Source organism: Pituophis catenifer, unplaced genomic scaffold (genome assembly GCF_029215685.1).
Source record: "Pituophis catenifer annectens isolate HBS135680 unplaced genomic scaffold, rPitCat1.0.hap2 SCAF_8, whole genome shotgun sequence".
NCBI lineage: Eukaryota > Metazoa > Chordata > Lepidosauria > Squamata > Colubridae > Pituophis > Pituophis catenifer.
This window is the reverse complement of record NW_027256888.1, coordinates 4,064,442-4,088,404: the sequence shown is the minus strand read 5'-3', so window position 1 is coordinate 4,088,404 and position 23,963 is coordinate 4,064,442. Positions and strand designations below refer to the sequence as shown.

Below are 23,963 nucleotides of genomic sequence, written 5' to 3'. Positions count from 1 at the left end.
AACTCAGATACTTTGGCCACCTAATGAGAAGGAAGGACTCCCTGGAGAAGAGCCTAATGGTGGGAACAATTGAGGGCAAAAGAAGAAGGGGACGACAGAGAACGAGGTGGCCGGATGGAGTCACTGAAGCAGTCGGCGGGAGCTTACATGGACTCCAGAGGATGGTAGAGGACAGGAAGGCCTGGAGGAATGTGGTCCATACTTCGCAACTAAGACCAACAACTGTCTAGAATAAAGTACTCATATTTTGCCCATAGTTGACCAGAAGAGGACTGAATGATCGACAACGCAAGAGGAAGATTTAAGAACCGTTGTTGCTCTGATATTTTGGAAAAGGACTTCTGAAGGCCCATGTTGGAGGTAGAATTTTGCTTCAATCAAATCCTTTCTGAGCTGCCTTTTCATGACAAGATAAAAGAGCTAAAGGAATCTTGCTCGCTCCGTTAAACGTTAACACCGAGGCATCAAAAGACACCTGAAGCTTAAACAGCTTAAAATCCCAGCGCCTTTTCAAAAAAAAATCAAGACTTTGCCAACATGCTTTAAAATGCAGGATCAAATATTTTCTCACTGACACCAAAAAAAAACCTCCCTCAAATAAATCCGAAGAGCAACCAGGATGATGAGAGGACTGGAGGCTAAAACATACGAAGAACGGTTGCAGGAACTGGGCATGGCTAGTCTAGTGAAGAGAAGGACCAGGGGAGACAGGAGAGCATCTTCCAATATTTGAGGGGCTGCCACAGAGAGGAGGAAGGGGGTCAAGCTATTTTCCAAAGCACCCGAAGGCCAGACAAGGAATAATGGATGGAAACTGGACGATTTCCACAAGTAGCTAAGATCCAACTTTAAAAAACAGAATCTTGAAAATGCCAGAGGAGGAGAACAATGGGGAACGTTAAAAATTCAGCGTGGTCACTGAATCACAAGGCTGTGAATGACACTGTTGTGATAACAAAGGCTTCCTTTGATCCCTGGGGACGGTCTCCGGCACTTACGAGACCCAACAAAGCTGGACAGAACCGCAAGGCAGAGCAGTGGAACATGGGATGGGGAGTGGAAAATCAGCAATGCAGAAAAGGATTGCCAGCAGACCTCATCTTGTCAAATATTATTAATTTACTGGAAGGCTAGAATATTGGAGTGGCTCGGATACCAAACAAGGAAAATATCCCACAAAAAATGAGAAAGGAAGGAGAGAGGAGGAGAGGGTAAGAAGAGGAGAGGGAGAGAGAGAGGAATGGAAGAAAGGGGAAAGGAGAGGAAGGAGGGACAGGAGAAGGAGAGAAGGTGAGAAATGGAGAAAAGTGGGGGAAAGGAAGGGGAACTTGGTGCTGAAAAGGTTCACCAACACTGCCCTAGTGCTTAGTTTTACATTACAGGTAATCCTCAGTTTGCAACCATTTGTTTAGTGACCGTTCCAAGTTACAATAGCAGGGATAAACGTGGTTTGTGACCGTTTTTCACACCTGGGACCGCTGCGGAGCCCCTTCCTCCCCACCCTATGGTTACAAGATCAAAATTCGTTATATGCTGCTTCACAGTGCTTTACCGACCTATTGCTATTCCTTCCTTCCTTCCTTCCTTCCTTCCTTCCTTCCTTCCTTCCTTCCTTCCTTCCTTCCTTCTTTCCTTCCTTCCTCAGTAAAACGAGGACCCAGATTATTGGGGGCAAGAGGCTGACTCTGTAAACCGCTTAGAGAGGGCTGTAAGTCTATTGTTACTAAAATGAAATCAGGTCTCAAATCTCTTCACCATGGTTGTGCCAGAAAAGGAGACGAGAGAAGACAGCAGACGTTGGTGAGATACCTCCGTGTCATGATAAACCTACCGACGTACTTAAAATGCCATTTAGTCAACAACGAGAAGAAGAAGAACACAAAGATACATCCAAGAGGTTATCGGCGGCTACGTCTATCGGAAATACGCGCCTTAACAAATGTCCATCTCGTAAAGAAAGACAAAAGCTATTGCGAACTTACCGGCCATTATCTCGACCGACTCCCCAAACTCGGATGCTAACGATGGGCTGAGAGTGAAGAATGCTACGATCCATGGGGTCAACCAAATTGAGCATATCGTTCTCCAGGATGAGATACATGTCTTTTCCCTAAGTAAAAAAAAGAGAGACAGAGGGAGGGAGAGGGAGGGAGGGAGGGGGGAGAGAGGGAGAGAGAGAGGGAGGGAAGAGGAGAGAGGGAGGGAGGGAAAGAGGAGGGATGGAGGGAGACAGGGAGGGAGGGAGATAGGGAGGGAGAGGGAGAGAGATAGGGAGGGAGAGGGAGAGAGGGAAGGGGAGGGAGGGAGAGAGTGGGAGAGGGAGGGAGAGAAGGGGAGGAAGAGGTAGAGAGAGGGGGAGGGAGGGAGGGAGAGAGAGAGGGAGAGAGATGGAGAGAGAGGGAGGGGCAGGGAGAGGGAGAGGGGGTGGAAGAGAGGGAGAGAGAGAGGGAGGGAGGGGAGGGAGAGAGAGGGAGGGAGAGAGATGGAGAGGGAGAGAGAGAGGGAGAGAGGGAGAAAGGAATTAAAAAAAAATATTCAGCACAAATCTTTTTCACCTTGTAACACTTATTTCAGAAAAAGAAGGCGGGCATAAGAAAAATATAACCACGGGGTCCTGGTTTGCTCTCCAAGCTTGGTGATTTTCTGGCAGACGTTTCATCACCCAACTAGGGAACGTTATCAGTGCTAGAAGGGAGCAGGGTTCGCTGCAGGTATCGGAGAGCAGCATCTAGTCCTGGTGATGCTGGGATGGGGAATTCTGGGAATTGAAGTCCACAAATTGCCAAGGTCTAAGTTTAGACCCCGGTGTAAATAAAAATAGATGATCACAACTTTATGTGGAGTTCGGATTCCAGAATTCCCAGCCAGAACTACAGTAGCTGGGGAATTCTGGGAGTTGATGGATACCCATCTGGAAGTTTCCAGGCAGGAAACATTCCACTGAGGCTCTCCTAGAACAGTGAAGGCTCTCTGATGAAGTTCTCATCACCATCACGGATGACGAAAGCTAGAGAAAGAAGTTCCTGTCAGGGCTACAACCGCAAAGGAGCCTTCCATCTCTCCATCCAAAATACAAATAGTCGTATCAAGATAGTAGGTGCGTTGTCTAAAAGATCTTCTCCCAGAGAAGGTTGGCGTGGCCCTTCAAAGAAGCGGGAAGACCCAAGTGGCCGGACAGAACGAAGGAAGGACTTACGGATAAAATGGCGACGTTGCTTACCTCTCCCCAAATGCCGACGGTGTCTCTTATGTCGTTTTTGCAGTACGAGAGTTGCCGGATGCAGTTGTTTACCGCAACGCTGCTTTTTCCAGGCGCCAAATCTTCCTCCCCCATCTCTACCCATCCCAAGGAACGAACAGCGAAGCACTGCAAAGACAAAAGATCCCAGGAATAACGCTTCGGACCTTATGGATTTCCACCCAATTAGGTGAACGTTTTCATTTCCTTAGATAAAGAGTTCAGCCAGAGGGATAGTCCTTGTCTTATCGTCATCCATTTAGTGACCGTCCGAAATGACAACAGCCCTGATAAAGGCAACTTACAACCAGTGGTGGGATTCAAATAATTTAACAACCGGTTCTCTGCCCTGTTCTGTCCCCGTCCCACACGCACACACACCAACAGACGTCCAAGAGTTAAAAACCAAACCAGCCGACAAAATCCTTTTCCTTATGATAACGGAACTTGGCAACAACCTAGTGGCTGCCTGCCAAGAGTTTATTACTTACGAAGAGGAGAGATAACTTCTCCCCATTTCTGGTACATCAAAAGAAACAGCTCAGTAATTACGGAGTCAATCAAGTCCAGAGATAATCCAGCAAAGTCTACAGCAAAAGTCCGGCAATGCAGAATGGCATGGAAGCTTTCAGCTTTGTTCGTCACAAGGTTTGACTGGCCACCACGCTCCCTTTTATATCCTGTGGGGTGTGGTCCAGTGACTCAGCCTAATCTCGGGCACGCCTTTTCTTCTGCTGCGCGTGCTTTTCTCTGCGACGCTGCCGTGGATCCAGCCAAGACTCATTACTCTCATCACTGTCCACCTGTGGCTGCGTGGACGTGCTTGGCCCCAGCCCTATCTCTTGCCCTTCGGCGGACACTGAAGGCATTGCCAAAGAGGAGGGTCTGGAGAGGGAGGCCTTGCCAACTCCTCTCCTTCACTCTCGGAGTCCTCTCCTGCCGATGACACAGGCTCAGGTAACGGAGCCACAACATGCCCTAGTGACCTGGACATGGGTCAGTGGTGGATTGCTCCCGGTTCGCACCGGTTCGCATGAACCGGTAGTAAAAATTTGTAGTAGTTCGGAGAACCGGTAATAACATTGGCTGGATAGAATAGAATAGAATAGAATAAATATTGGAATGGAATGGAATGGAATGGAATGGAATGGAATGGAATGGAATGGAATGGAATAGAATAGAATAGAATAGAATAGAATAGAATAGAATAGAATAGAATAGAATAGAATAGAATAGAATAGAATAGATATTGGAATGGAATGGAATAGGAATGCAATAGAATAGATATTGGATTGGAATGGATTGGATTGGATTGGAATGGAATGGAATGGAGTGGAGTGGAGTGGAGTGGAATGGAGTGGAGTGGAGTGGAGTGGAGTGGAGTGGAGTGGAATGGAATGGAATAGAATAGAATAGAATAGAATAGAATAGAATAGAATAGAATAGAATATTTTATTGGCCAAGTGTGATTGGACACACAAGGAATTTGTCTTTGGTGCATACGCTCTCAGTGTACATAAAAGAAAAGATACATTCGTCAAGAATCATAAGGTACAACACTTAATGATAGTCATAGGGTACAAGTAAGCAATCAGGAAACAATATCAATATAAATCATAAATTGTAAGGATCCAAGCAACGAAGTTACAGTCATGCAGTCATTATGGGAGGAGATGGGTGATGGGAAGGATGAGAAGATTAATAGTAATGCAGACTTAGTGAATAGTTTGACAGTGTTGAGGGAATTATTTGTTTAGCAGAGTGATGGCGTTCGGGAAAAAACTGTTTTTGTGTCTAGTTGTTCTGGTGTGCAGTGCTCTATAGCCTCGTTTTGAGGGTAGGAGTTGAAACAGTTTATGTCCAGGATGCGAGGGGTCTGTAGATATTTTCCCAGCCCTCTTTTTGACTCGTGCAGTAGACAGGTCCTCCATGGAAGGCAGGTTGGTAGCCATGGTTTTTTCTGCAGTTCCAACTATCCTCTGAAGTCCCTGTCTGTCTTGTTGGGTTGCAGAGCCAAACCAGACAGTTATGGAGGTGCAGATGACAGACTCAATCATTCCTCTGTAGAACTGTTATCAGCAGCTCCTTGGGCAGCTTGAGCTTCCTGAGTTGGCGCAGAAAGAACATTCTTTGTTGTGCTTTTTTGATGACATTTTTGATGTTGGGTGTCCATTTTAGGTCGTGAGATATGGTACAACCTAGAAACTTGAAGGACTCTACTGTTGATACTGTGTTGTCTAGTATTGTGAGAGGTGGAAGTATGGAAGGGTTTCTCCTAAAGTCCACCACCATTTCTACTGTTTTGAGTGTCTTCAGTTCCAGATTGTTCCGGTTGCACCATGAGGCTAGTTTTTTCAACCTCCCATCTGTATGCGGATTCATCATTGTCTTTGTTGTGTCATCTGCGAACTTCAGTATTTTAACAGATGGATCGTTAAAGATGCAGACCAGGAACTCGAAAACCCACGTTTAATATTTCTTATGATTACAGTTTTCTTGGAATACTTCGGGAAAACATTATGTCCTGATTGAACCTCGCGTAGTTACTAAACGAAAAATTGGGAAGAGAACGTCGCCAGGTGTTTTGTTGTTCGTAATGTGTTTAGTTTTGTAGGTTTTTTTTAAAAAAAAATGTTTTCAATATTATTTTTATTTTTGATTTAGAGATATCTGGAATTGGTTACGTGATGGATGGGAGACCTCTAAAAATGCTTTAAATAAAATAAATAAAAATATGGTCCATATGCAAGGATTTAAACCTGAGAAATATGTGATTTTTTTTTTTTTAAAATTATTAAATAGAAGTTCTCTCCACCTTGAAGAGATAAATTTACTACCAGAGACATATGGCTTACTTTGCAAAACTGAAGGAAGAAAAATATACATGATCATATTATTAGTAACTACTGTTTGTTTCTCAGCTTTAATTGGGGGAATTTATGCCTCAAAGCTGCCAATATTACAGACGTACAGGCGTAACTTAAATCTGGAAGGCGTGTTGGAAGCGTATTTTTAGAATAGTGGCTGACGAAAGCTTAGTAAAATAAAATTGTAATTCTTTTAAAATTTTAAAATCTTAAGTTCTGGAGTTTGTAGTATGTCATCTTCAGGCTGGTGTTCTCGGCTTCAGTTAAAAGGAAGAGACAGCTGCGATCTCACATTGCTCCTGGAAGCACGAAGCCGAGAACACCAGCCTGAAGATGACGAATGAGACTTCGTCGAAACGTCGCCAAGACACTTCCAATTTTACATGGGAGAAGACCCGAATAACCAAAGACCTACATACAAACACCCGCGAAAACCTGAGAAAACAAATAGATAGATAGATAGATAGATAGATAGATAGATAGATAGATAGATAAAATGTTTCAGGAATCCAATCTCCTTAGAACAGAAATCTTCAACTTGGCAACTTAAAGACTTGTGGACTTCAACTCCCAGAATTCCCCAGGCAGCAGGGGGAATTCTGGGTGTGGAAGTCCACATGTCTTAAAGTTGCTAAGTTTGGAGAGCCCTGCTTTGAAACAGTCCTCGACTTACGACAGTTCGTTTAGTGACCGCTCAGTTACAACGTCACTGAAAAAATGTGACTCGCCACCGTTTTTCACACTTACGACCTTGGCAGCAGTCCCGTGATCATGTGATCAAACTTCAGCTGCTTGGCAGCTGGTTCATACTTAGGACCGTTGCTGTGTCCCTGTGACTCACACTTGTGACGGTTTTGTGACCTTTTGACAAGCAAAGTCAATAGGGAAGCCAGATTCACTTAAGAACTGTGTTACTAATTTAGCAGTGATTCCCTTAACAGCTGCGGCAAGAAAAGTCACAAAATGAAGCAAAACTCACTTAGCAAATGTCCCGTTTAGCAACCACAATTTTGGACTCGATTATGGCCATAAATCAAGGACAATCTGTATTGTTTTGTTTTGTTTTTCAGAAAGAATAACACATTTTCCCTGTTATTACTTGGGAAAAAAAATATGACCGATCAGAAGTATTTATGGACTATTGTAAGAAATTGTGTTTTATGATTTGGATACAACACTATCAAATATTATATATATACTGCTCCTAGAAGCACGAAGCCGAAAACACCAGCCTGAAGATGACGAATGAGACTTCGTCAAAACGTCGCCAAGACACCTCCAATTTTACGCGGGAGAAGACCCGAATAACCAAAGACCTACATATATATATATATATATGCAAAAAAATTAAAATTTTTGGAAGATTTTAAGCTAGGATTTTAATCAGAATTTTAAACATTTTAACTAATTTATTTAACATGACACGGGAAAACACCTGAGATTTTAATTTTTTGCATATACACACCCGTGAAAACTTAAGAAGACAGATATATATATATATAATATACTATAATATACTATATATATATCTACATAGGAAAAAACCCTGATTACAAAAATATCATACATTTAAACCTATGAATTAATAAGTATAAATATTTGACCTTTACAGGGAGGAGTCATAAAATATGGGTGTGGCTGGCTGAAGAGGTTCAAAAAAACCGAAATAGTGCTATCCCAGTCTCCCATAAGTCTCAGAATAAACAACACAAAATGTCTGACAGGCCTGAAAGCGATGATTGGAGATTTCATCCCACCATGGCCATTTAACAACTTTATCTACATAGGAAAAAACCCTGATTACAAAAATATCATACATTTAAACCTATGAATTAATAAGTATAAATATATATGTATATGTATATATATGTATATATGTAAAGATATACATATATATATATGTAAATATATGTATGTGTATATATATATGTGTGTGTGTGTGTGTGTAAAAACCCGAATAACCAAAGACCTACATATGTAAAGATATATATATATATAAAAAATATGTTCAATCAATAAATAAATATGCTAAATGTATCGGTACGATGATACTGGATATTAATCAATGGTTTAAAAGCACTGCGTTTCTGGAGCACAATTAATGTAAGATTAACGTTTATTTTTAAAGGCACAGAAATGTTAATTCTTACTAGCGTTTTCTTTAACGTTGCTGCCATCTCGTGACTCTCTCCCTGAACTGCGGCCAATGAGCAGCTCCCAAAATCATTTTAATTTGAGAGCATCTACAAGCTTTGAGATATGATGTCGCTGTAAATGCCATTAAAAAAAATATATATGTGAAGATGCCATTAAATGCCATTTAAAAAATACTGTGTTTCCCTGAAAATAAGCCCCTGTCTTATATATATTTGGTCGTAAATTGAGGATTGCTTGTAATTATATTTATATCCTTTCTTTTGCAAGCAGAACCTAATAGCGAGAAATGCCCTTTTATAAGTTTGACTATTTCCCAAATCAGCATTTTTTCTTCCACTACTTCAGTTAAAAGAACATTTCTTTTCCTTTCGTTTTATCTATTTTTACTCAAATCTGAAAAGATTAGTTTCTGAAGAGAACAGCAACATATTGTCTCTGGCAGAAACGTACAGGCTAAATGAGAAATCAATTTTTCTTGTTGTTCCATACGGGATATTTTGTTATACAAGAGATTATTTTATCCCTGTGTCAAACTTGTAGTATGTCGCATTAAGATAAAATATCTTCATTTTTTCTCCGTTGCCAGTCGCCATAAATTTCTAGTATCCTACATTCAGATTCACTGTTCATTTTAGAACACATCTTAGCAATAACGTAAAATGGATTAAATGTAAACAGGACTGTCTTTGAACACATTTTTCTACTTCTGCATTCTCTCCTTGATTCCTTTAAAGTTGTTTTTTTTTTTTTGCCAGATCGTGGGAGAATCCCACTTCCCTGTTATTTTCTCTACATCTTTAACAGATTTAAGTTGGAAGGGACCTTGGAGGTCATTTAGTCCAACCCCCTGCCCAAGCAGAACCTACACCATTTCTGACAGATGGCAATCCAGTCTCTTCTTGAATTTCATCACTTCATCCAGTGAAGAAGCTCCCACAACTTCCGAAGGCAACTTCTGTTCCATCGGTTGATGGTTCTCACTGACCGAAAATTCCTCATTATTTCTAGGTTGAATCTCTCCTTGGTCAGTTTCCATCCATTATTCCTTGTCTTGGAAAATAGCTTGACCCCCTTCCTCCTCTCTGTGGCAGCCCCTCAAATATTGGACGATGCTCTCCTGTCTCCCCTGGTCCTTCTCTTCACTAGACTAGCCAGGCCCAGTTCCTGCAACCGTTCATCGTATGTTTTAGCCTCCAGTCCCCTCATCATCTTGGTTGCTCTTCTCTGCACTCTTTCTAGAGTCTCAACATCTTTTTTTATAGTGTGGTGACCAAAACTGGATGCAGTACTCTTGGTGTGGTCTTACTAAGGCTTTATAGAGTGGTATTAGTACCTCTCTTGATCTTGATTGTATCCCTCTGTTAAGGCAATTTAGGATTGCATTGGCTTTTTAGCTGCCGCTGCACACGGCTGGCTCATATTTAGCTGATTGTCCACTAAGACTCCAAGATCCCTCTCACAGTTCCTGCTATTAAGCCTGGTTTCCCCCAGTTTATATGTCTGCTTTTGGTTTTTCTTACCTAAATGTAAGACTTTACTTTTCTCTACACTGAATTCCATTCTGTTAAGAAATGAAACATCAGAAAGCACAGGAAAAATTCCTTGTAATATTATCATCTTTGGTCACTCTAATTAGAGTAGACTTAAAAAAAAAAAGGAAAGATAAAGCAAGCAAAATTTCATTAAAAAGTCTTTCAAATTTACTGTGTTTACGCAAAGGGAAAAGAACCCAACGACGTCCAGCTAAAATTAGTTTCGGCTCCCACGCAAATTGGCTAAACTATATTAAGCTGTTATTCATCCTTGCTCGATACAGAATGTGATAGACTCATGAGTGGCGTAAATATACTAAATCTATTTTAAAAAAAATATTGAATAGGAGAATAACAGAGTTGGAAGGGGCCTTGGAGGTCATCTAGTCCAACCCCCTGCTTAGGCAGGAAACCCTATGTCAGGTTTCGATGTCATCTCAAATAAGTTGCACTCCCAAACAATTAATCTTTGCTGAAATATTCCATTTATTGAGTACGACAGATCTGGCCCCGACTTCGTCGTAGCCGATACTAACCCTCTGACCCCCAAACCCTTCCCTTTCCGTTCCCCAATTCTCATCTTCTCATTGGCCATCTTCCAAGTCAGTCTCCCCAGCTTCTGACCTCAGCCCACAGGAATGTTCCCCCCTCCCATCCCATCTCCTAGGGGATATTATCTACAGAGAAAATAAGTAGGTGAAAAGTCAAGCCTCGTCTTTTTATGGCAGCATCAGAATGCTGACACCCTATACCACTTCAGATAAGTGACTGTCCAGTCTCTTCTTAAAAGCCTCCAGTGATGGAGCATCCACAACTTCTGGTGGCAAGCAGTTCCACTGGTTAATTGTCCTCTCAGTTAGGAAGTTTCTCCTTAATTCTAGGTTGTTTCTTTCCTTGATCAGTTTCCATCCATTGTTTCTTGTCCTGCCTTCACGTGCTTTGGAGAATAATTTGACCCCCTCTTTTTTGGGGCAGCCCCTCAAATACTGGAAGACTGCTATCACATCACCCTTAATTCTTCTTTTCCTTAGACTAGCCAAACCCAAAACCTGCAGCCGTTCTTCCTATATTTTATTCTCCAGAGGTGGACAACTGTTGTGCTTTTTCACAGCAGCACTACCGAAAGGGGAAATGGACCCGTTCCTCGTAGACAATGCTTGCCACCACAATGCTTTGTTAAGTTGACAGCTTGCAAGCAATTGTAGATCTGCTCCAAAATAGAATATATGCTTCATACTTACGACGGTTGCAGGGTCCCTTTCTGACGGGCAAAGTCAACAGGGAAGGCAGATTCACTGAACAAGCGTGCTACTAACTTAAAATTCACGTAACCTGTCACTGTGTTATGTGTTTGTCAGCCGAGCTTCCATCCTAAGACTTACGGTAGCCTGCCAGAGAACTTTATCACGTCTCTGTAGTAACAGAGATAAGACTGTCTTGTGATTTCTGAGCTACTGCGCATGTCCAAGCTTAAGGAAGAAACTTCCTGACTTTCTTTTTCCTTTGTCCATCTGTGTGATAAAACTGCCGGTAATGATGTAGTTAGTAAGTTTGTTTTATTTCTTTATAATAAAATGTTTCTTAGAATATATTTCGGGTTTTCTTTCTTTAAAGTATACAGCATGGAAAACAAGATCCATCCGTCTCTAATTAAATGCAATTACCCCAGGGGAGTATCGAAGCAGATTTACTCTTCGACATAACCACTGCCTCACTTAGTGACCAAAAGGTTGGGTTCAACTGTGATCATAAATGGAGGACCACTTGTATTTTACTGACCTTAGCCTCCGGATCGCTGTTGATGCTACAGGAATCGTCATCGTCACACTGCGGGACATTTCTGTTGAATAGAAGAGGATGATTTTCTGTTAGACCAAGGCTCAAATATAGGCCAACAAGTCGAAGAAACTCCAAGATATTACACCAAGGAGAGGGAAATGTTTTAAATTTGACATAAGCGACTCCAAAATGCTGGGTAGACTTCACGGGCTGGGCTGGAAAGGTGCTGATGGCACATCTAGGCACTTTTAAATGTGGTCCTGCACATTAGGCAGCCCCGACAGCAGCGCAACCAAAATAGAACTGCGCATTTATGCTGCGCCGTAAGACGCAATAAAAAATTAAGGGACGATACAGCAGTCAGGAAACTGAAGGCAGGACACGGGGCTCGATTCAGAATCTTTCAACCTAATCTCTGCAACTGACAAGGCAAAAACAACAACAATGCACAATTGACAACTAAATGGAAATAACACATTAACAAAAGAAAAACCTTTACAGCCAGCAAAAAAACAAAAACAAACAAAAAAAAACAATCCTTTTTTTTTTCCTAACACTTCTTGATGGAATTAACAGATCTGGGGTAAAATGGCAGCCAATAAATTAGATAGATAGATAGATAGATAGATAGATAGATAGATAGATAGATAGATAGATGATAAATGACAGGACAGACAGACAGACAGATGATATAGCTAGATAATAGATAAATACAGACAGATAAATAGATGATAAATGACAGTAGAGACAGATAGATGATAGCTAGATAAAAGATAGATAGATAGATAGATAGATAGATACCGACAGATTATAAATGACAGTAGAGACAGACAGACAGACAGACAGACAGACAGACATAGATAGAGGGGTGAAATCCAGCAGGTTCTGACAGGTTCAGGAGAAGCGGTAGCAGAAATTTTGAGTAGTTTGGACAACCGGCAAATACCACCTCTGGCTGGCCCCAGAGTGGGGTGGGAATGGAGATTTTGCAGTATCCTTCCCCTGCCATAGCTACCAAGCCACGCCCACTAAGCCACACCATGCCCACAGAACCCGTAGTAAAAAAAAATTGGATTTCACCACTGGATAGATGGATGGATGGATGGATGGATGGATATAGATAGATAGATAGATAGATAGATAGATAGATAGATAGATAGATAGATAGAGATAGATAGATAGATAGATAGATAGATAGATAGATAGATAGATAGATGGATGGATGATAAATGACAGTAGAGATAGATAGATATCGGTAGATAGATAGATAAATGATAGCTAGATAGATAAGGTAGATGATAAATGACAGTAGAGACAGACAGACAGACAGATGATAGTTAGGTAATAGATATAGACAGACAGACAGACAAATAGATGATAAATGACAGTAGAGACAGATAGATGATAACTAGATAAAAAACAGATAGATAGATAGATAGATAGATAGATAGATAGATAGATAGAGTTTTAAGTCCAAGCCCCATTGAATTCTGTTGATTTTTATGTAGCGCCAATTGGCTTGAGCACTTAAATCAGAGGTGTCAAACTCAAGGCTGGGGGGTGGATCCGATCCCCGGGGTGCTTAGATCTGGCCCGTGGGGCCGCCCTGGAAACAGCGAAGGACCGGCCAGCAAAAATGGAGCTCGGGAGGGTCACCTCCGTTTTTGCTGGCAGAGGGTTGTAGGAGGCTGTCGCAGCCCAAAACATGGCTTGGGAGCCCGTTTTCGCTGGCAGAGTGCTCGGGCCGCCACAGGCGCCCCCAACACGAGTGATGTCGGGTTGGCCACGCCCCCCCTGGCCCCCCAAAAGTCAAACACAACCCTGATGCGGCCCTCAATGAAATCGAGTTTGAAATCATCGTGACTGAAATCGTCTTAACCGGAATTAAACGCATGGTCTGTCGCACGACCTCATTGCCTTGCCCACCCGTTCCCTCTTTCTCACCTGAGCTTCAGGGACGCGTATCGCAAGGTCGCCCCTTCGAACTCTTTTAAACTGGGGTCCGGATTCACGGTGGCCGCGTGAAGGTCCTGCAGAACGACGGAAAACGGTGCGTTAAGCCCACTTTAAGAGAGCACCTCTCCCTTCTAAAGAGGAAAACAACAACGACGATGCTCGGTGGACACGCAAGCAGGCATGCACTGTTCACAGCACAATTGTTAAGGGGGGGGGAATGAGAAATGAGCAAATTCGGGCTGCGTTAAAAGACCAGGTTCAAGGAGCATGTGGTTTTTTTTTCGGAGGTGGGGGGGGGGGAGGTTGCAATCTGGCTTGGCAAAGCTCACATTCATTTGGCTGATTTTGTTATCGTGAGTGATATTTGTGGGAGGGAGAGAACAGCCGTACAGCTACAGCCATGCAAAAGGCAGATCGCATTTTTTTAAAAATGAAAATAAAATTCAAAAAAAAAAAGCTGAAATGAGTGTCAAAAGCTCTTCTAAAAATCTGACCAGATACTTGCCTTCCAAATGTCACTATTAATCTTTCCCCCATTCAGCACCGCAAAATCACTCCATGGCTCTCTCTAGATATATGCAATATATGTATATATATATTCACACGGGAAGAAGCACATTGATTTAAAACAAAACAAAACAAAAAAAATCATAACAAACAAAAAGGGGCATGGAAAGGGAAGGGAGGGAAGGGGAAAAAAACACAGAACACCTTTGTTAGCACCGATATTTAAAGGCTGGGTTAGGGAACATAACAACACCTTAAATTAGACGGAAATATAATTTTACAGCAGAGCAGAGCTGGCTCAAAGCGTGGAGGGGAAGGCAATTTTGCCCTCCCCAGGCTCTGGAGGCTTTTCTTGAACCTCCGGGAGGGTGAAAACGGCCTCCTCAGGCTCCGGAGGCCCTCTCTGGTCTTCCCAAACTTCCAGTAGGCCCGTTTTACGCCCTCCCCGAGCCTCTGCGCACGCCCTGCACTTACCTGCATCCAAAATGAGCCGCGTGGGGACTCCCGGGTGGGGCGGGGTGGGCGGGGCCAGCCAGGAGTGGGATTTGGGGGGGGGGTTCTCCAAACTGCGCAGAATCTTAGCTAGAGGTTCTCCCGAACCCCTGCGAACCCCCAGCAGCCCACCCCCGATTACCATCCATGATTTCAGGACGACTCTGGGTTTATGTGTATCGAAAGAGCAAGACCTCTCCACATTCCTAGCACTTTTACTTGCAGGGTCCTTGGTTGCTCTCTGAATTTGGTGGTTTTCTTGCGGACGTTTCATGACCCAACTAGGGTACATCATCAGGGCACAAATAATGTTCCCTAGTTGATTCATGAAACATCCGTAAGAAAACCACCAAGATCAGAGAGCACACCAAGGACCTCACGGTTCAAGCTGGACTTTCAAATATTCTTGGTATTTTTACAATGCATTAGGATGCCAAAACTGAATTCTACATCCCTTCGTTCCTTCCTGCCAAAGACTCTAGGTAGTCCTCAACTTACGACTACAACGGATTGGATTTTATTGTAGATTTTAGTTGTTATTTATTATTTTATACTAGAATTTTTAATTGTATCTTTACTAAGCGTCTCTATTTGTTCTGGTCTCTGGTCTAAGACTGCAATAAGCTGATCGATCGATTGATTACAACTGAGGCCCAAATTTACGTTACTAAGTGAGACAGTTATTAAGTGAGTTTTGCCCCATTTTACGACCTTATTTGCCACAGCTGTTAAGTGAATCCCTGCCGTTGTAAAGTTAAGTCAGTAACCTGGTGGTTAAGTGAATTCATAGACTTTGGCTTGTCAGAAGGTCGCACTGCAACCGTCATAAATATGAGGCAAGGTGCCAAGCATCTGGATTTTGATCACGTGGACTATGGGGATGCTGCCATGGTCATTAAGTGAGAAAAACGATCATAAATCACTAAATTTCGAACAGTCCCTAAGCAATCTGTTGTAAGTCTAGGACAGTGATGACTAATCTTTTCTGGAACAAGTGCCCAATGCGGCACACACGCGCTGGAACCCACTAAATACAATGTGCGTGCGGCCCCTGCGCATGTGCGTGTGGCTCCCCGCTTGCACCCCGCCCCCTGCGCATGAATGCGCAGGCCCTCGCACAGGCCCTGCCCCCAGCGCATGCGCGGCAGAGACCTGACGACCAGCTGCCCGGCGGGAGGCACACAGAGCTGAACTGGGGCGACGGCTCGCATGCCCACAGAGAGGGCGCTTCGTGACATCTGTGGCACACGTGCCATAGGTTTGCCATCACGGGTCTAGGACTCTCTGTATTTGGCAGGACTGCCTCTTATGGAAAGTCTTCGAGACTATGTTAATGGCCGTTTCCAGTGAGGCCCGAGGATGCAAACAGTTGTTGTGGCCCGTACGCGGCCTGTGCAGCTAGTAGCTGATTCAGACAGCGAGGAGGCTGGTGTGGTGCTGCGCCAGCAGCCTGTGCAGCTGGCGCTCGAGTCGGACAGTGAGGAGGCTGGAGAAGATGTGGTGCCAGAGGCGAGGATTCAGCCAGGGCCTTCAGAACCTCCTGAAGCTCCCACAAGTGAAGAGGACAAAGAGGAGGAGCCTCTTCTCGATGCACAGGCGCGCAGAGCTGCCAAAAGGCAGGAGTGGCTCCTCAGGAGGAGGTCTCCTCGAGAGTAAGGCTTGGGGCTAATTGGCCACTCCCTTAGCTTATTTAAGGAAGGACGACAACTGAGGCAATTTGCAGGGAAGAACTTCGTTCACTCTCCTTTGCGTCTTGTCCTGCTTATCTTATCAGCTTCCTGCAAATTGCTTCTGGGCATTCTGCCAACCATAGTAAGCTTTCAGTTATTATTCTTTGAATTCTTGGCGGCTGTTAATGCAATTAATTATCAGCCATTGTTGTAAAAGACTGATTTATTTAGTAAACTAAGGTTTGAACGGACTTTGTGTGTGCTGCGTTCCTTGTGGTCCATACCTGGGGCAGAACAACCGCCTAAGGATCAGTTATAATTAAATATTCTTTTCTAAATCTTTCCCACCTGCCCTCATGTGTTCACCCTGGTTGCATCTCCTGCTTCATTGCATCCTGCAAACCTCCTTGCAAAAAAAAAAAAAAAAAAATGCAACTTTAACAAGAATGAGGTCAAACCGTCTGGCTATTCCACTCCTTCAAAGCAAATCAAAGCGACTCCCCCGAGGACAACTTAAATTAAGTTGTCTATCCACATAACGGATTGACGTCCATCAGTGCCAGAGGCCAGATATAACAACATGGCAGCTCCTCCAAGAATTTGTCCAGGAGACGTGAGGGAAGATAATCAATTGATTATCTTGAGAAACGTTTTCGTGATCATACATGCTCGCAAAGAGCCGAGCTCACCCGGATGAATATTATCTTCATATTCTATTTTTTATTATCTAGAAAAATATCTAACGTATTTTCTACTATCCTTCTCAGAAATGCCCGAACTAGAAAAAAGAGAAATTATTAATTTAATACAAGCAGCCCTCGAAATACAACAGTTCATTTAGTGACAAGTCACTAAAGTTTACAGCGGCATTGATAAAAAGTGACTTAGGACCATTTTTCACACTTAGCGACCGCTGCAGCATCTCGGGGGGGGGATCACAGGATCAAACAACCGCAGGTAATTCGTTTAACGATGGTGGCAAGAAAGGTGGCAAGATGAGGCAAAACTCACTTAACGAAAGTCTCACTTAACAACAGAAACGCCCGGCTCAATTGCGATCGTAAATTGAAGACTGCCTGTATTTTTAAAAAAATTAAAATGATTTAAAATGATTAAAAACTATCATTTATTATTGTGGGGGGAGGGAATAGGAGGAGGAAGTTGCGTTGGGTATGTTCGCTGCCTTGAGTTATTTGTAAAAGTAATAAAGGCAGGATAAAATTAAATAAAATACATACCAGCAAACCGCCTGCAATCCAGTCAGGCTGAGGGAGGCAGTAAATAAACCCTATCGATTAACAAAGCTATACATTTCATCCATTCATCATCCTCTTTTAACGACCGCACAATCCCTTGCGGGGTGGAGTCTGGGCAACTGAATGCAGCTAGCAGAGTATTTACTGGCCAACTGCCCTTCCTGTCACCGATGCAGAGTTTTGTTCAGCAGATATATTCTCATTGTGCCCAGAGAGAGAAATATCTGCCTCTACCTGGGATCGAACTCACAGCCTCCTGATTGTGAGGGTGAGAACTCCACCTCCAGGCCACCGCACCGCTCGGTAGTCAGTACCACATCTCGTGGGTATAATGACTGCAAATCATCATCATTTAACGGCCCCCATTAACCCCTGCGGGGTGGAATCTTGGCAACTGAATGGAGCTGAGTGTTTTAATGGCCGGATGCCCTTCCTTGTCGCCAATGCGGAGTTTTGTTCAGCAGATATATTCTCGTCGTGCCCAGAGAGAGAAATATCAGCCTCTACCTGGGATCGAATTCACAGCCTCCTGATTGTGAGGGCGAGAGCTCCAACCTCTAGGCCACCGCACCATATGGACAGCTGATTGTTTTGCTTTAATTTGTCTAAAATAAATTTATGGAACCGATTTTTTTTTTTAAATGACATATTCATTTAAAACAAGGTGTATTCTCCCTCTTCGATCACAGGAGGCATTCAACGCTTACCTCGGTTTCTGGAGTAGGCGATGAGGTGAGAGAACTCAGGGAACCTTTTCTCGAACAATGAAGATCCGTGGGCCCCGAGATGGGGCGTTCCCACTGAGTGGTCCCTGTGGGTATGTGCCAGTAATAGACTCCCGCTATATCGCTGATCTTCTTCCAACCCGGTGGAAGATCAGGATCGGATTGAAAGGAATGATCGCTCCAAATATCTGCTGGGAATAAAGAATCCACCAAACAGTCTCTTTAACTGCAAAGCTTACAACAAATGGAAAAAAAAAAGGGGGGGGGGAATCTAGGGTCTAATATTTTATTTATTATTTATTTATTATTAATAATTCAACTTATATATACCGCCCTTCTCCCCAAGGGGACTCAGGGCGGTGAACAGCCAAACTTAAAACACATATAATACAAAAATTAAGAGAAAACTAAAAATAAATTAAATCATCGGCATTTCCAATTTAAAATCCCAGATCTACAAAATCGAAAGTTCCCAATTTAAAACCCAGAATGAATAAAATCGAAAATTTAAAAACCCCATTAAAACCATTTTAAGCTAGGCCAGCTTGCTGGAATAAATAAGTCTTCAGGGCCTTTCGGAAAGCGCGGAGGTCCGGGATCAGTCATATTCCAGGAGGTAGCTCATTCCACAGGTTGGGTGCCCCCACAGAGAAGGCTCTCCCCCTGGGGGCCGCCAGCCGACATTGCTTGGCCGACGGCACCCTGAGGAGGCCCTCTCTGTGCGAGCGTACTGGCCGTACTGGCAAAATGACCATTGTCTTATCAACATTCTCTCTCTCTCTCTTTTTAATGTTTCTTGTTTATTTATTTACTAATACCCTAAGATACAATATTACAGAAGAAAATAATAGGGAGGGGAAAGGGAAAGGGAAAAGTGTGGAGAAAAGTGGGGGGGAGAAAGAAAAGGCGTTGACTTCCGACTCCCTTTGGTGTAGTAGACTAAGATAACAACATCAAACCTCAACTTTTTTACTTTTACATAATAGCATAAACTAGCCATTTCTATAATAACAAACCTATCTAATTGGTAAACCCAAAATCAATAATAAGCCCAATCGGGCTTTTGAGCGCGTGTGCTAAAATAAGCCTCCCCCCGAAAATAAGCCTTCCCCGAAAATATTTAAATGAGAATATTTCATTTAAAATTATTTAAACGAAATCAGGTAAGACGACACAAGGAGGCCCATCTTGCTCTACAAGAAAAAAATAAGACCTCTCCGAAAATAAGGCCAAGCGCTTATTTCAGGGTTCAAAAAAATATAAGACAGGGTCTTATTTTTGGGGGAAACACGGTACTAACCATTTCTATAAGAACAAACCTTTCTAATCAGCAAAACCCAAAATCAAAGTTTTCATTTTTTTCCCCTCCCTCAAACGATGGGGCTGCTTTAAGAGTCATTTTACCAAACGGCTAAATTTTTTATTTTACCAAAATTTTACCAAAATTGGCTGTTAGGCACTCCCTGCTGTGTGACACACAAGAGATACGGCAACGTTTGGTCCCTTAATATTGCAAATACTAGCTGTGGGACTAGGAAAATGGATGAGTGCAATTCCGGCTCAAAGACGAACCGTGTGAAGGCAAAATATCTTCCGAGGGATTTCTTCCGTATCGAGCAAATGAACAAAGATGAAAAGGAACACAGCAATAATTGTTCACGGTTTGTGGCACTGAACGCTACCAACAATCAGAAATTCAATTCCTTTCCCTTGGAAACAAAATGCGAAACAAGTACGGTGGCAAAGCCAGAAAAACAACATATAAATAAACCTAATAAAAGGCAACGTGACTCTGAAAGCAACTTCTACATTAGAGTCATAAACCTTTCCAATTTCCCCCCTCCCCCCCGAAAAAAGGACAAAAATGTATTTTATATAGATGTATTTATATATCTATTTTAGAGACCCTTGCTACGTTAAATCGCCAAATCAAAACTAAGACCGATTACCTTCGATATGTACAGCTAATCCTCAACTTACGACCACAATGTTTCTGTCGCTAAGCGAGGCATTTCTTAAGTGAGATTTGCCCCGTTTTAAGGCCTTCCTTGATCCCGCTGTTAATCTTGTGAATCTACCACAGTTGTGAGTAACATGGTTGTTAAGTGAATCCGGCTTCCCCGTGGACTTTGCTGGTGAGAAGGTCGCAAAAGGGGATCACATGACTTCTGAAGGCAGCTTCTGTTCCACTGGATAATTGTTCCCATGGTTAGGAAGTTTCTCCATAATTCTATCTTAACCTATCCAGATAGCCTTTCTCCCAGCATTTCCCGGGTGAAATGCTCCCGGTTCGGACCGGATCGCCCAATCCGGTAGCGATGGAGGCGGGTGGTTCGGAGAACCGGTAGCAAAAATCCCATGCCCAGTTGAGCCGCACAATCATCAGAGGCTTTTTTTTTTTTACTTTTAAAAGCATTTTTTCTACAACCTCTTCGGCCGAAAAAATGCTTTAAAAAAAAAAAGCCTCTGATGATCGCGCGGCTCAGCTGGGATCGTCAAAGATCCCAGCTGAGTTGCCTGATCATCAGAGGCTTTTTTTTCTTTTAAAAGCCTCTGACGATCCCAGTTGAGTTGCCTGATCGTCAGAGGCATTTAAAAGGAAAAAAGCCTCTGATGATCAGGCAACTCAGCTGGGATCATCTATTCCCCGAAGAGGTTGTAGAAAAAATGGTTTTAAAAGTTTTTTTTAAAAAAATTGGCCACGCCCACCGTCATATTACCGCCCCCACCAAGCCACGCCCACAGAACGAGTAGTAACAAATTTTAGATTTCACCACTGCTTCTCCAGTGGCAAACTTTGCTATTTTAATGAAGGAAATACAATACTTTAGCCGCAGTTGATTTTTCTGGAATTTAATTAAGGATGGCGGTATAATTCAACAAACGTCTGTACGTTTTCAACGAAGGAAACAGACTGAAATTTCACACCAATATCCCAGAGTGTAATTAGATTAACTCTTCAACCCTAACTAATGAGATCTTTTCTCATTAATAATAAATATCTTCAAACACATGAATTCTTGTGACTAGCTATAAAATATAATTGTAGCTGGACAAAAATCCATAACTGATTCATATATCAACTTTTTTCTGAACGGGCTTCTACCAATATTTATTCCAGGCTGATCAGTTTAAGAGGTGATTAATCCACCGGTGTGAAACAACTGTCATCTCGATAAAAACGGGATGAGAATAATTCCTGATTATTTATCAAAACCATCTGACAGAAACCAATCAGATCTACCCACTAAACGCTGAGGGTTTCAAAACTAATCTTCCATTATACGGCAGGCTGACTTCACGTTGAAAGACTTGAGAAGACTGGACTCCGTTGACTTAAGACGATTTAAGAAAAAAGAGGAACCGGGAAGAGATCTGTGACACATGAAAAAAGAAATTATACAATTCGCAAAAAAAAAAAAAAAATTCTTAAGACTTCTGTGCAAATGCACATGGTAGATTACAATTTTCAGACCAAAGAACTAATTGTACACAATATGAAACTGCTAACTGCACCAGTGTACAGATTTCTTAGACTCGCAAGATAGAGAGGGACTGCTTTTCCAAAACCTTCTCAAATCAAAGCTACAATGTTGTTTGTTTTTAAATAGCGCCTTTCCACAGTAGTTAGAACAGGGTCACGTGTAATGTTCATAACTTACATTTGCTAGAGAGTCCTCGGCAGTTCAATCTTGTCTGGTCCGCTATCGGCATCCTTTAAGTTCGCTCTGCACATGTTCTAACATCTTCATGGTTGCTTGTGGTTCCCCACTCAGCTAAGACTCCAGATCAGCCTGACATTTAAGTGGGGTGAGTGCGTGCGTGCATGGGTCGAGATCCTTCCGCTTCCTAGATGCCATTTAGTTAATTAGTCTAAGATGGAACGAAGTTGGAAGACCCAACCGTCATCAGATAATAGCTTGCCGAGGGAAAACGCCACAGGTATAAATGAACGCCTTCTCTAACGCACCAAAAAAAGGAATGCCAACGTTGGGTTATCTGCAAGGCCTTCGTTACGAAACCGATGTGAAATTGCCAGAGCTTTGTATTTCTTGACCGACTGAGTCAAAGACGGCTTTTCGTCCCATCTCCGTTTAAGGCACGGCTCACAATCAAGATTGAACCGGCTCACCCAAGTTTCTTGCCTCCCGTTTGTAAACGCGCATTAAAGATGCCTCGATATATATTGAAAAAAGGAAGAAGAAGAAGGGGGGGAAAAAGCAGGGCGGGAAAAGGAAGGGAATGCTTCCAAGTTCGATAAAAATTTATCGCAAAGGTTCGCTTCCTAAAAGCAACAAGCAAAATTCTGCATAAGGCTGCCGCAACCTTCAACTCCCTGAAGATGCGTTGCGGTAATGGTACGATTGATTTAGGGAAACGGTTCTATTAGGAAAAGTACTGCTCCCAGCCCCCAAGTCCCTCCTTGCTTCGATCGATAGTTTAAGCCATGCCAAGAACTGTGTCAGCCAAAAGGATCTGCATTTTGTTTTTTCTACTTTAAAAAAAAACAAGGCTGGCATTGAAATTAAATTCAAGTTTACATAGGACGTTCTTTCAAAACATTAATTACGGGAATCTTATTTGTGTGCTGGACCCCTAGATCATTTTTTTTTAGCTGTCAAAAAAAGCCCTCACCCACGTAGACGAACAAATAAAAATGCGGTTTTAAGGAATCTGCATTTTGTACTTGGCAACTTGAAGACTTGTGGACTTCAACTCCCAGAATTCCCGAGCCAGCATGGGAACATGGCCCTTTTATGACTTGTGGACTTCAACTCCCAGAATTCCTGAGATGGTGTGGGAACATGGTTCTTTTATGACTTGTGGACTTCAATTCCCAGAATTCCCGAGCCAGCATGGGAACATGCTCTTTTATGACTTGTGGACTTCAATTCCCAGAATTCCTGAGCCGGCGTGGGAACATGCTCTTTTATGACTTGTGGACTTCAACTCCCAGAATTCCTGAGCCAGCTTGGGAACATGGTTCTTTTATGACTTGTGGACTTCAACTCCCAGAATTCCTGAGCCAGCTTGGGAACATGGTTCTTTTATGACTTGTGGACTTCAATTCCCAGAATTCCTGAGACGGTGTGGGAACATGGTTTTATGTTTTATGAACATTCTTTTATGACTTGGCATGTGGAATTCTGGGTGTGGAATTCTGGGAATTGAAGTCCACAAATCTTCAAATAGCCAAGATTTGGAGACTCCTGTTATAGGCAAAATGTATGTCCAATATTGTTCCTTATTGTTTCTTCAAATTTCCATTTGACGATGTTGTCATAGTTGCTTCCAAGCTATGTGGTGTACATGATAGGGATCCAGAACACAATGAAACACCCTCTTTCCTTCCTAACCTGTATTATTTTCAGAACGCTGGTGATTTAACTGATTTTACCACAGAATTCACAAATTTCCAAGAAATCATAATAGGTGGGGGGGGGGGGGGTTGAGCAATTAAGGATGGTGAAATCACTTGCAGGGCATCAAAACTCTTCGGTTGTAACCTGAATAGCACCTCTGTGACCGTAAAATGACTAAGCCAACGGAAATAAAAAAACTAGATGACGTAATACAAGGCATCTAACTCAAGGCCGCAAGCCGGGATCCTTAGATCTGGCCCGCCGGGCCGCCCTGGAAACAGCTAAGGACCGGTCCGTGGTGCCTCTGCCAGCAAAAACAGAATTCGGGAAGGCTGTGTGAGACCCTCCCAGGCTCCGTTTTCAGCCGCAACAGCCTCCTGCAGCCCTCTGCCAGCTAAAACAGAGCTTGGGGGGGGGGGGG

The 23,963-nt window shown here is 42.8% G+C and overlaps 1 protein-coding gene across 7 annotated transcripts in view; it reads right to left on the bottom strand.

Annotated features, from left to right (window-relative positions):
• APBB2 (amyloid beta precursor protein binding family B member 2) overlaps positions 1-23,963 on the bottom strand; it is a 107,360-nt gene that overhangs the window by 41,544 nt on the left and 41,853 nt on the right. For 3 of the 7 annotated variants that reach the window (XM_070948901.1, XM_070948903.1, XM_070948907.1), the window contains 6 exons: positions 18,162-18,370; positions 14,035-14,097; positions 13,518-13,603; positions 11,574-11,634; positions 3,221-3,367; positions 1,983-2,110 (listed from right to left, as the gene is read on the bottom strand). In XM_070948901.1, coding sequence (XP_070805002.1) covers positions 1,983-2,110; positions 3,221-3,367; positions 11,574-11,634; positions 13,518-13,603; positions 14,035-14,097; positions 18,162-18,370 — 694 coding nt within the window. The remainder of the gene's footprint in view (positions 1-1,982; positions 2,111-3,220; positions 3,368-11,573; positions 11,635-13,517; positions 13,604-14,034; positions 14,098-18,161; positions 18,371-23,963) is intronic. The other 4 variants (XM_070948905.1, XM_070948906.1, XM_070948902.1 and 1 more) reach the window with 3 other exon arrangements.